This window comes from Lipophrys pholis (genome assembly GCF_963383615.2).
Source record: "Lipophrys pholis genome assembly, chromosome: 20".
Taxonomy (NCBI): Eukaryota; Metazoa; Chordata; class Actinopteri; order Blenniiformes; family Blenniidae; genus Lipophrys; species Lipophrys pholis.
In genome coordinates, this window is record NC_137648.1 from 7,579,606 (window position 1) to 7,593,581 (window position 13,976).

Consider the following 13,976-nt stretch of genomic DNA (forward strand, 5'->3'; position numbering starts at 1 on the left):
TTTTACCTTTGTATGCGTGAGTATACTGGCCTGGAGAATCCCTGACAATCTTTTCTTTTTTTTAAGTCTTCTATTTTGGCTATTTGTTTTTTTTTCTATTAAGCTTTTAAAATTGAGGCAGAAAAAGCCAAGTTGAAAGTGATTTGCCAGCGTAGAGCAACCAAATGATGATAAACAGTGAAACAGACTGTGAATGTCTTTGTCAAAAGGCTTTCTTCCCATGAGGTCGTGCATGTGTGTGTGTGTGTGTTTCATGTGAAGTTCCATTTCATTTTTCCTCATCAATTCTTTTCAGAAGGCCGGCAGAGTATTATCTTTCCGATCGCCTTTCGGTTGTACTTGCTCAGTCCTTGTTGTTTGTCTAATTTGCTTTGTTAGCCTTTTGCTCTGTTCTTCACTCAGCTGGAACAGAGCGGACCCTTTAAGGATGGAAACGCCGTTTAGGAGCGAGCCAAACTCAGAGCGTCACTGCAAACCTGCTTCTGTTGAGGCCAAAGCAAGATTCAAAGCAATTTCTTAAAAGCTCTACTTTGCGACAAAAAGCCTTTTTGGATAAACTGTCTTATTCTTATCAGTTAAAAAAAAAAAGAAAAAAAAAAGTACATGTTCACAATGCAAAGGATCCTCACTTCACACCATCTACAGAGAAGATGTAATAAGATGAAGATTAACTGTGTGCTGAACGAGACTGAAAAAAAACCTCTTTGCTTTTTTCCCTTTAGAAGATGGCGAGATATTACTATAACAAGCCGAAAAGACATCTGACAAAGCTGCACAGTCTACTTTCAAACTTCAAAGTAAACTTTCTATATCAGGTCTTCACATGAAAAATAAAACTGGCAGCAACACAGGGTTTTAAAGCGAGGTCTCCAGAGTAAAAGTACATTTTTCTGCTGGATAGCAGACTGAAAATGTTTATAACCTTTGGGCATGAAAATGCGGCTTCTGAAAGACTGAAAACATGGCATATGGCATGTGCATTTCCTTGAGCCACAGAGCATCCCGAGAGTCAAGCATTTGAGCATTTAGGGATCGCTGTATCTGTCCTCGGTCCTGTTACCAGTCTACTTCACACAGTTCAGAATATTGTTAGTGCTGCCTCGCAAGCGTGTCTTGCCCACCTCTTACTTTTAGCACTCAAAAAGGAAATAGTGCACACCTGATGACTTTCACTCTGCTGAGGTCACAGTAATGTCTTTTGTACAAGGCTGTGTGCATCCGTGAGTGTGTGTTTATGTGTTTCGAGCTCCCGCAATGGCACAGCCATGCTATTTTAGCGTAATGCTAGTCATTTCATGCCCTGACTGGATTGCAGCAGATAGAGTTTTTGCACCAGCGAGAGGACAGAGATTATGTGTGTGTTTATGTGTGTGAGTGTGCATGCCAGCCATTTCACGATTGTGTGTCTAAACGTGTGCTGTGGGGCAAAATGCAAGATGATAGCAAGTGAGGGGAGAGGAGGAAATCGATGTGGGGGCATTTTGAAAGCCTCAGGAGACACACGCACAGAGCAGCACAAGCTCTCACACACATGCACACACACACACACCCACACACCTTATGTTCTCTTGCCATATGGGGACACCCGATTGATATGATCTAAACTTGAATTTTTCAAACCCTTAACATATCCCTACTCTTAATCTGAATTTAATACCTATCATAAGCACCACAAAATTTGGATTTCCCTTAAGTGGACCTTAATTTCTGTGGACAAAATGACATGAGTTTCTTCTCATAGTGACATGAGGGTCTACTCTCACCTAAAACCACCATAACACATGTAAAGTGGAGATGCTCTTTAATTTTGACTCCACAAAGCAGTTTGGGTCAGCCTGTGGTCCTATAGTCACAGAGTGAAAGGGCAGGACAGGACATACACACACTGAATAACTCACTAAACTAACTAAAATAATGTGAATTTCTGTCCAATAATACACACACACTGCTTTGCATGAGGATTTTGTGTACACATTACAAGAACAAAAACTAAAACCTCTGTAGCAAATGTCTCATACTCATTGCATGTGCAAAGTAATGTGTCTTCACAGTTTTTTATTTGCAAGAGTAAATGTTGGCAAGTAATGAAATGTAAGGAAGATCTGTAGTAGAATTAGATTGATGGTTTTAGACGACACTTTCTTTCCTTGACTTGGTGTCTTATTTGGTGCTTGGCAGTTCGACACGGTATGGCAGGCCAGCCACACCAGCAGGACGAGCAAGCCTGGACTTCTCTGGGACTGAAACCTCTTTGATTCTCAAAGAAATGTAATTAGTCATCAATAGACAGCCATGCTGAGCCAGGAACCCCCTTCATAATGAAAAAACTAAACAAAACTGAAGTCCAAGAGGGATTTAAAAGAGCTGATCTGAACGGGAAACTTAACTTAAGCTACTGGAAAAAGGTCCAAGCAACCTGCTGCCTGATATGTCAATCATAAGTCTCAGAGTCGACTGAGGACTGAAAAATCGGGATACTACACAAGTTTTTAAACTCTCACAAAAGACATCACTTTAATTTTACTTTCATAATGTATACATCTACATTTTACGTATGCCATTGTTGGTTGAAAAAAAACCCAAAAACATTTGATAAAACAGTTGATAAAATGTGCAACAACCAAATCTTGCAATGAAGCTATTGTCTTTTTCATCTTCTCAAGTGATTCCCAATCTTTTATCCCTGCAGCCCCCCTGGTCTAGCTCTACAGAAGTCTGCAAAAGACTTCTCTCTGATTTGCAGAAACAGTAAAGCCAAAAACGGTCACATACACAAACACGATAGTAGGTTTTAAGGCTGATGCAGATCCAAGAATAGCCTCTCATCACTTTATTTGACATATGCAAATCTACCTGTGACAACTTCTGAGCAGGCAAAGCCTTAGTTCCTTCTATGTTGTCTCTGGAATCCCCCTCAAGGGGGCTGAGGAACCTCGTGTTGGGACGCAGTGGCAAAAAAATATATAAATATTTTCCCCTGTAATTTTCAGTCTGAAGCCAATTCCTACAGTTCTTCTCTTATTTCAGTTATCTTTCATAAAGAAGAAAATGTATTTTAATGATAAGATAACTACCTATTGATCCTAAGTCCAGGAATTTGACCACAGAACTCCCAAAAAGGCCAGAGGAAGCTTCTCTGGACTCATTCTCTACACTTACATTTCTACCAGAGGAGCAGGGGGCGATTAAGCTCCAAAGAGATTCACCTCATAACACCCTCAAAGTCGCTGCTCAGGGCAGTACTTTGTGAATGTTCAGAAACTTTTAGCATGGACTCATAAAACTGAACTTCGGTGACTGGTAGAGGACATTTAGAAATAAAACTCACATGTTGTTTCCCTTGTATTGTTTCGTCGACAATAATTAAGCTGGAACAGCGACCCCTTTTTTTGACAGATGTTTTCTGGTTATAAAGTCCAGGCTTTGTTGGTCATTTCTGCAGAGGACGACACTCAGAGGGAGTTTAAAGCTGCTGCACTTTTGATAAGTCAGTGACCTAATTCACTTAATCGTCCCAGGGCTTTTAGCCCACTGCGGAAAAGCAAATCACAATGTGCGAGGGTAACTTTTCCCCTCAGGAACTGTCCTTAACATACATGTTTGAGGAAATTAAGGTTCCCAAAACTCCGGTGAAAAGGCAAAATTTGAATACATGGCATGTGTTGTTAATAGTTCAGCCACAGTAGTGGAGTAGTCACAGCCTAAATGTTTGCATTTTCTAATTTCTACCTGCAATTTAACCTACTGAACTCTTCTCACACAAGCTCAGTCGCTTGAACATACATTTTTAAGCAATAATGTTTATATTTTGACTTGTGTTTTTACTAACCGTACGAATTTGTTTATTAATGTGTCACATTTTGGGCTTTTTATGTGCTAATTTGTGTGAGTGCTGCTAAAGACTGTTACTGAATGGCTATGAAACTGCAAATGCTTTCTGCGTGGGTGGATTTTGGTCTCTTCAACACGTGATTGTCCACACAGTTTACCCATGTCGCCACTGCGAGTGAGCAGCCATTTAGTGTGTGTGGGTGCATGTTTATGCTTGCACGCATGGCGTGATGGAAAATGCTACAATTCCTTTTAAGAGAGCTTTAAGTGTGCATCTATTGGCAAAATGTTTGTCTTTTTTTTTTTTTTTTAAATCAGACAACTGTGTGTGTGTGTGTGTGTGTGCGTGTGGAGAGAGAGAGAGAGAGAGAGAGAGAGAGGAAGAAAGAGAGGGAGAGAGAGAGAAAGGTTGTGTTTTGCCATCCTTAAAATGGGTGATTTGGTTAAACAGAGGTTCAGAATGGACATAATTATTGCACACACCAATTATCTTAAATAAATGATTGCTCTCTCTTGCAATCACACAAAACGTGCACTATAATCAGGAAGACAAATGAGTATCGGTAGTGTGTGCATGCCTTCATCGGCCTTTGGATCTGCGCGTGTGCACAAAAGGCTTCACCCGATACTCTCTGGCGGACCGCCGGATTAAACCTCACATTGGGCAGGATAAAGAATCAGACTAAGAAGCAGAGGAAAAGAGACAAGCAGAAAGAAACAACTCTCATGCACACACGGAGTCACTTGAAAGCATCTTACATTTGAGCTCCAAGCGAATGAAGTCGGTGTTGCCCAGATTTTCCAGGAAGACGCCATAGGGCGCGCTCGTCTTGAAATAGAAGGAGATGTCAGCGCTGGTCTCGCCCTGGAAGGTGGCGAAGTGCAAGTACGATGATGGGGTAGTGAATGAAGCGGCGTTCCAGTAGTTATCTGTATCAAAAAAACAAACAAAAAAATAAACATCCCACATAGTTCCAGCACCCACTTCAACCTGCGTTAGCACTGTCGAAAACATCAACACCGGTTTTGGTCTGATTAGCAGCACGACATTTAATCACACAAATGGTCTCATTTCAAATGGCAGAGACTCCATTTCCATTTCCCTCAAAGGACATCCATCCATTCTGGATAAAATATGGTTATCTCAAGTCTATTGTTTAATGTGATTAATTTAATATCTCTTCGGTAAAAATTATTTCATCACAGATAATCTGGTCCCACATTGAGGCCTTAATGTGGCCTGTAATTTCCTGTAACTTCAACATTATTTAATAAAAGTCGATCATATCTAACAGCAGAGGGAAAGAGATTTCATTCTCCTAAATGAAGACGCAGAAATGGGACAAGGGTACAACGGACAAAATGTTACGAGAATTTTGATGACTCTTCTAACGACTTCTGAATGTACTGGAACTGGAAGGAGCTAATGAAGACAAAGTAGAATCAGACTAAACAGCTGCTGATGAATTATCAGACTGTGGTTGATGAAGTGACTTCTCCGCTGTCTTCTCTCCCCTCACAACGTCTCTGTCTCGCTGCTAGCACCCGGGAAGGATGAAGGGGAGGCAGGGAAAAAGTGGGAGGAGAATGCGGAGAGGACAAGTGAGGAGAGGAGACAGAAGAAGCGGAAAGAGGCCAGGCACGGGTGAGAGGATAGAATATTGAAGAGGGGATGGAAAATAAGAGAGCAGAGTCGTGTGGAGGGCAGATGTCCCCAAAAGAAAGTTGCGCTACAGGTCATTTAGAGGGTAGGAGGAGGAAGAGGAGAGTGAAGGCTAATGTGACATCAACCGAGTGAGATCTCATTTATTCCTCAGAGGATGAGATTCTGCGGTTCCCTCTAGAAAGAAGCTGCACACAGGATCATTGTGCCGTTATACCGACCGGTGGGAGCTTTAACCCGACGGCACCCGGACACATGGAGACTTCGCTCAACGTTTGGACAAAACCGAAGTCCACATCAGGAAAATAATAGATGATTGATGGTCAGATTAAGGCCGGGTTGAATCAGATTAATAACAACTGGGTGATGCGAGAAGTAGTTTAGAACGAGTCTGCAGGAAATTAATCTGAGTCAATGCAATATCTCAAAAGGCATGGAATTAGTGGATAAGTTTACCTCTACACTAATGTGATGATTCGACTAATTGGCACGCAACCATGTGTGAAGAGGAAAAAAGGATTTTGAACACAGACTTTCTTTAGAACCTTTGAATGGTTTATCTTGAGTGACCAGCAGTCCAAAACTGACAGATATTTTGTTCTCACTATTAGAAAATAAATCCTTGAAAATTATACTCTCATGCAGAAAACGTTTGCTTTTTTTTTTTTATTTCTTTTTTTTAAGATGAATGACAAACCTTTACGTGACGCTCAAATTCTAGCTGACAGATTTTCCATCCAAGCAGCTAATCGATTATTGACTCATTTTTCCAACCGCCAGTCGTTTTCCAACAGGGTCTTTCAAGTGTGACCTTTTACCCGTTTCTGTCTACAAATGCGGCCCCGTGCGCCGCATGTGTGTCGCGACGTCTGCGACTGCAGGTGTGCACCAGTGTCCGTGCATTTCTGTGTGACTGAACGTCTTCTCTGGTTCAGTGTGATAAGCGTCCCCCCACAATGACTGGGATGAGCTCCTGCCTTTCTCCGAGTTGCCCCACATCCTGTCACCAGGAGCGAGGGTAGATAGCGGCCAAGTGCACACGCACACACACACGCACACACACACACATACATTAACACACACGCAGACATTAACACACACGCAGACAACCACCTACTGATGCTGTCTTTGTGATTAGTGTGTTTGAAGTTAGAACACTGTTCATTTCTCTACGGGAGGTACGTCCAATTATTAAACAGGGTTAATTCAGGACTAAACAAGACCAAACAAGCAGAGCCCCTGGAAACAAATAATTAAGCCTTTGTTTACTCAGCAGTGGCACATGCGGGGCTTAAAGTTGGCATAATGATGGGATTTTAAAAGGAATCCCCAAAAATGGAACGGTGATGCTGAACATATTGAGGCATATATACTAGAAATGTGTAAACAAAACCAGTACTTATATAGTACAAACGTCACAAACACACTCACAGGATTAAAAAAAAAAGAAAAAAGAAGCTCCATGAACGCAGGTATTTATTTGCATGCGCTGACGGAAACCGTAAGAGCTTCAAGCAAAAGAGTAAAAAGAAGTCAGACGGAGAAATAGAAAGAAGGACACTGGGATATAGAATTACAGCTCGGAGGCGAGTTTCCAGTTTGAAGGAGGGAGAGAAAATAAGGAGAAAAATACAGAGTAGTGGGAGGAAGGCAAAATTGCTGAAAAGGGATCCATAGTGTGAGAACTAAAAAAGAACAAAGAATTAGGGGGTTGAAAGAACTGAAGTACTGAAGTGAAAACAGTGTTAGGAGAAAAACACAAAAAAACTGATCAGCCAAATTGTCAACCTCTGATTGCCTTTGTGCCAAATTCACAGATGCAACTGGTTGGCGGGGCTCTGAGGCACATTTATCGCAACCATATTGAAATGTTTGTCGGGCAAATGTTGCAAAAGACTGAGCATATAAATGCCTAAAGCATGACTGATACTGGAGTATAGATCATGATACTTAAACATTATCTCAAATAAAATTGATAGCTAAAGAAGGTTTGCCTTTTTTCATTGTTGTGGTGAGTTTTGACACCAACATCTAAAAGCCACATCCTACATCAGAGGGGCTGCCTTAGAAGACAGCCAGGCCACTTGTGTTGTCTGCACGAAGCCATTCTCTCTTATGTATTTATGTGCAGCAAACTTATAGTACATAGGACCAATAAACGACAAAGCCTTTTAGAAACGATGTCAATGGTTGGTGAAGGGCGCTGGCAGACTGCTTTCAAATGGATTCTGAAGTGGTTTTCTTGACAAGCCATTTTTCTCAATCTAATTGGTTCTCAAGGTAGTGCCAATGTAGTGATTCTCATCTTGTTGTCACTCCTCCCGGTCGCCGCTGGTCTCAGTGTGTGGCGTGCTACTGGGTACAATCTCAGTTCAACTTCAAGTTTTCTTGACGTAGCTTTTTCTGTTAACTTTGTTAAAAGGTTTCTTTATTGTGGGTACAAGGTAATGACAAGGTGTTTCTCTCTCATTTTGGTTTTTCAGAAGCAGGTATTTTTATTGTTTGGCCCGATGAAAATTCCAATGGACTTACCATGACAACACTATTTTAAGAAACATAACAAAAACAACTTCAAATTGAGCATAAAGAAAAGTACGATGAAATGGTTATTTAGCTTGTCATTACCAAATTAGCTGGTATGAGAATATCAAAAACTGCTGACCTACTGGATTCTCATGCACGCTGATCTCGAGGGATCACACGCAATGGTCCAAAGAAAATAAATGATCTAGTGAGGGTTTGCTTTAGGGCAGGGCTGTCACACATGTGGCCTGTGGGTGAAAATGGGCCAGCAGGAGGCTCCAATCCAGCCCGCCACGCCAACCAAGCAACTTGTGGAGATTTCAAAGTTAACATTGATCTTTTTTTAAACAGATTTTTTTAAGAGTAGCAGACTCAGACCTGAGCTGAGACATCGGTGAAGCTGCCATGAAAGCTAGCAAACTAGTCTCAAAGCCATGTTGTCAGGGTTTGTAAAAAAAAACAAAACAGCTATATATTTTTTTGGGACATTTCACTATGTATTTTCACCAGATGGCATCAGTGAATTGGTTTTATGTTGATAGTAGTAATTTGTAGTAGTAATTGTTTGGTTTTGCTAGTATACGTTGTACTCCGTGACACAATAAAGAAAAAAGTTCAAGATGGCATTGAGCTGTATGTGGCCCCTGAACAATAATGTGTTTGAAACCCTTGTTTCTAGAGGCCAGTGGGGGATGGATAGATTGGTGGCAGACAAAGAAAGGCCACAGTAACCCTCTTGTAATGACCAAGATATGCAAGAAAAACATATCTGATATTTTGGCAGATGATGTTAAATCTTTGCGAGATTGTAAGGTTACAATTTGGATTAAAAATCCATCCATCCATCCATCCATCCATCCATCCATCCATCCATCCATCCATCCATCCATCCATCATCCATCCATCCATCCATCCATCCATCCATCCATCCATCCATCCATCCATCCATCCATCCATCCATCCATCGTTAGAAAAGCCAGTGAGAGTGCAAAGCAAACAAACTGCGCTGTAAACTTTTTTTTTTTTAATCAACTCTTATCCAGACCAGGGAACTGTACCTCACCTACTGGAGAATTGTTGCTGATTATATCCATCGCTTTATGACCACAGTGTGCCCGTCTCGGATGGCGACGACCAGCAGGATAATGTCCGACGTTACAAAACTCCAATAATCTCAAAAATGGTTCCTCAAGCGATCGCAACGCAATAGAGCACCTTTGGGATGCGATGATATGAGAGACGCACGCCGTGTATGTGCAGCCCACAAATTGCAGCAACTATATGATACTATCGTGTCATATCATGTTGAATCCATGCCATGAAGAGTTACCGATGTTCCGAAAGAAATACAGTCAAGCTCTATTATAGGAAGGTGTAACTGCTGTTGTGGTCATTAAATCAAAATGATATCGAGCTTGGTCTTGGTTAGTGTCATAATAGTCACGAGAAAACACCAAGTCCTCCCTCTGAAACATCCTACTGCGGATTTCTTTGCCCCACACAAAATAAAAAAATTTGGTTGAATATCTAACTTTTTTCATCTGCATTGTTAACTGTTACATCAATAAGCAATAAAAAAAAAAAAAAAACACACAACTCTTCACACACTAGTTTGATATTTTTTATCTGAACTGTCTGGAACGACTTATTCGCCAACTGTTACACTTGAGATGTTGTGATAGTTTCAATTTCATAATTTCAAATAGTCTCCAATCTGCTTACAATGAATTCAGTCCTAATAATATGTGTTTCATAAAATGTTTTATTATATTTAACCCTTCCACTTATTTGATCATTTCATTTAACAACATTTAAAAAAGGGGGACCTCTCATTTGTTTTCCTGATGCTTTGACACTGAAAACCACTGGTTGAGATTTCTGTCACTTTAAATATAGGCAGCTCGCAAAAAAGACGTCAACTGGGAGTATGGATCACAAAAAATAGTTCAACAGAGACTTTAACTCTTGAGTAGAGTCCTGCCATGAATAACACATTTCACTGTTTCCTTTTTTTTTAACCGCAATCAATCAGCTCATTAAATGGAACACTGTGTTACATGGGACACTGATAACAGCTGTTGACCTTTGCATTAGCCCATGAGGGCGCATGTTGTTTTTTTTTTGTTTTTTTTAACCATGCCCACTGAACTGTAGAGGTTGACATGATGTGCGATATATATCGGGGTGAAGTTTGGGTCCGGAAGCCAACGAGATGATTTATCTGTCTGTGCCTGACCAGATGGGTTATGGGCCAGCACCAACAGATGGCAAGGATGACTGACTGCACTGTCCCAGGTCATTAAAACAAACATTTTCAGGGACTGTACACTGACGCAGATGTAAAATACAATACGTGCGCAACCACATTAGGAAAAACCAATAGCTGAACACTGTTGGTGGAGAGAGGAGACCACAATAGGTTATATTAATGACCACATCCTCACAGATGCTGCATGGAGGCACAGCGGGATGTTTAATATCCCTGTCGATTTATGACATTTAGAAACTCAGGCCGACTGAGCTTATTATGCAGTTTGCTGGAACAAACATGCAATGTGCCATCTAATTTAACTTTTCCACTTATTTTACTGTGTATTTCATGCTGTTTTTTTTTTTACGGCTAAGAATAGGTTCATCTAATGATGAAGGCAGCAGTACCTGTATCTCAGAAGGTCACGTCTCTGACTTGTGAAGTGGCCCAAAGGACAACGCTCAGACATTATTGTCGAAAACACTTGAACATATATAGTTCTGCAGTGCGTTGAACTGTCGCACATCAAGCATGCATTTCCTCCTCGCTTATTTTTTAATTTCCACCGAGACCTGCATTTCATCTCATTTGCGTAATTGAGCCATCTGTGGCATGTCACTTTATGGTCTAGGTACTGTATGTTCTCGGTAAATGTAGCATTTGAATCTTCAGGTAATTAGTTTGTCTGTCATTTGAGACCTGCAACAACGTTATCAATCTCACATTGTAATTAAATTGCTTGTCACACACACTTCTAGTACCAAAAACTCCAGAGCTCCGAGCGACACAAAAAGAGAGATATCATGAAACAAAGATATGTTATATTAATCCAAAGCAGTACCATAAAAAAGCTGAAATGTCAAAGGTACACATTTTCTCTACTTAAGGAGAGGCTTTGGGAAAAAAAAAGCAGTAATACTGATTACCCTTGATCAGATAAAAGTAAAGAGAAAGTACGGCTTAATAATGAAGCTATACTGTTCAGGGGGACTTTCCACCTTCTGTTTCTCTTGAAAATGACATTTTTCTCAAAGGAGACTCAGAATGGGAATTGTGTTGGTGCTCTGAATCTGCTCCTCCGTCTGTTATCTGATCCACTTCTTAAAGCCACACAATGCAAGCTATAATTAACGCTGAAGTAAGTTTTGAGGCTGTAAAGATTAAAACTTACACAGATGCTCCGTGTGAGTCATAATATTCACATGAAATTGATGTTAAAGCACAATTAACAGTAGAATCAACTTCACTTAACTAAGTCAGACCACTGAAACAACTACATGCTGAAATGGGTTCATGAAGTTCATTGGATTGTACCTACATAGCTAATTATTACACCCTGGGTATAAGAAAACCTATTTAAAGTTTATTTTATTACAGTGTTATTCTTGTTTTTAAGTGACACCCGAGAACAAGGAACTACGATAAGCAGGAAAGCAACACATAAAAACAATTCAAACGAGGCTGGATAAACATAATCAACAGTATAGATCATTAAATGAACCATATAACCATAAAAATAATAAGCTTCAGAATTCCTAAAGGAAGTGAATGAATTGAAGCTGAGGTCCCAACTTGTGTGTATGTTTGGTTCACCTAAAACCTAACTTGAGAGGATTCATATGACAGATGAGAGGTACGGCTATTGTGAAGTAAATCCACATTTAATTGGATGAGGTGTGTGGCACAATTTAAATGTGCACTTTGGCAAAACATTTTAAAATTAAAGACATTAAAGGCATTTGTCTGATATGTGTAGAAATGACACACATGTACACGTAAATCCACTGGATACCCCATTGCATGAATGGCATAAATGACAAAGAAGTGTGGATATCAATGGCGATAAACTAGTAGAAATCAATTAAAAAAATATTTACTTTTCATAGGTGAGCCATGTAAAGTTTCATCCATAGCCAGTCGCGACGTTAAGCATGTTTCAGAACAAATATGTGACATCATAATGGCGGAATATGTATGCAGCTCTGCTTCATTTGCGATCTTTTATTTTCATTTCCATTTATTAAAACGTCCAAACCCTTTTAACATCAATAAATGGGACTAATTCCTCTATGTCTGCCTGCGCCTGTATGGGCTGCCATTAAACTGGCGATGGAAATGGGCTTTATTAATGCTTGGGCACGTACACACAGTGGCGTGCACACACACAGAAAGTTGCACTCTTGACAGAAACGCACACACAGAAGTGTGCGCACGCTCTCACACAAAGACACCCGAGCACCTCCTTACTAAAACTTTTCCTGACTGCTCAACACATTAGTCATTTGCCTACGAAAACCCATTATATGGCAGCCAATCGTCATTGCTCTTACTGAGACGGAGCACCATGCACAGTATGAGAAGCATCAATCATACACGGAGCACCTATTCACGTGTGAAATTTTTAATATACATTTAATATGCCTTAATGGGCCAATGTATAATGTATGCTCCATGTTCCAGTGTCTTTGCTGGTGCTATGGCAACATACCTCAAAGTCATCTTCATTTTAAAAGTTTGTTAATTTGGTCACTCAATTTGAGGGAGAATAACGGCCTCTCGCCCACACAAAGAGGATAGCACAGTAAGACAAAGAGAACATGGCTCCATCCAACTGACAGGAGGATCCATCTTGGGTAATTGTGTTTGCCACGCTGCTACATGATAGACCCCCTCATACAAACAGATGTGATGTCATGGGTCATTAAATCATGGTTTGTTTGTATGTTGGCAGCCCTGAGATGAAGGGGCATTAGTGAGAGTGGCATCAGGTTGTTGATGAAGGGCCTCTAATGAGAGGGACACCGGCGAGGAAGAAGGGCAGGTGTTCTGTCATGCTGTGCACCCTCGACAGAACCAGGCCACATCGCGGCGGCAGAATGAATGGACAGACACACTGATGGAGATAAGATAACAGTGAAACATCCAGGACACCAGAGAGGGTGTTTTTCTTATCCTTTCTTCCAACTTTAAACGCAACACAGTCTCTTTATGAAACCGACCGAATGCGCTGTCCTCAGAGATTGCCTCGCTCCGTTCTATTATTCCCTTTAGCATGAAAAATGAGAAGCCAATAGATAGTTTATGAAGCATTATTATTGTAATGATCATGCTGCCTTGCACTACAGATTAAATCCATGTTTAGTTTTGCTCTCTAAAGGATATTACTTTCCACAAAGTCTCTATGGTACTCTGTTACATTGCAAAGCAGATACCAACTGCACTGCCTCTCTGAACTCATTTAATCTATATTTCCTTAGGAGATGGAAAGAAATAGAGAGGACGGGTGAAACAGAAAAAAAAAAAAAAAACACACCAAGACATAACTACATAAATTAGGCATTTTATTGTTTCTTCTCTCCAAAGGGTTTTGGAAAAGTTAGAAACAAATTGAGATTCGTGAATCAGCGATTTTCTGCTTCTACTACAGATGAAAAAAACAACGTTACCTTTTTGAATGAGCTTTTATTCTTAAGTTCTAATCAGCATAAATGAGGGAATTCAGTCATAATCGCTTCTAATCAAGTAAACAAAGACCTTTATTCGCTCCTGGGTGCCTCAAAACAGTTAGTACTGTGCTTGGGACCACAGAACGATTTTATTAAAACACACCCACCAACCAATGACAAAAACTGTGTCATTCACTGTTCACAGAAAAACAGAAGAGAGAAAACTAGAAAGGGAGGGGCGGCTTATTTAAATCAGGTTTAA

At 40.4% G+C, this 13,976-nt stretch overlaps 1 protein-coding gene across 1 annotated transcript in view; it reads right to left on the reverse strand.

The window, feature by feature from the left end:
• Positions 1-13,976, reverse strand: part of cntnap2a (contactin associated protein 2a) — a 327,533-nt gene that overhangs the window by 40,393 nt on the left and 273,164 nt on the right. Inside the window, exon 18 of the mRNA XM_080489327.1 lies at positions 4,591-4,761. Within this exon, the coding sequence (XP_080345453.1) occupies positions 4,591-4,761 (171 nt within the window). The remainder of the gene's footprint in view (positions 1-4,590; positions 4,762-13,976) is intronic.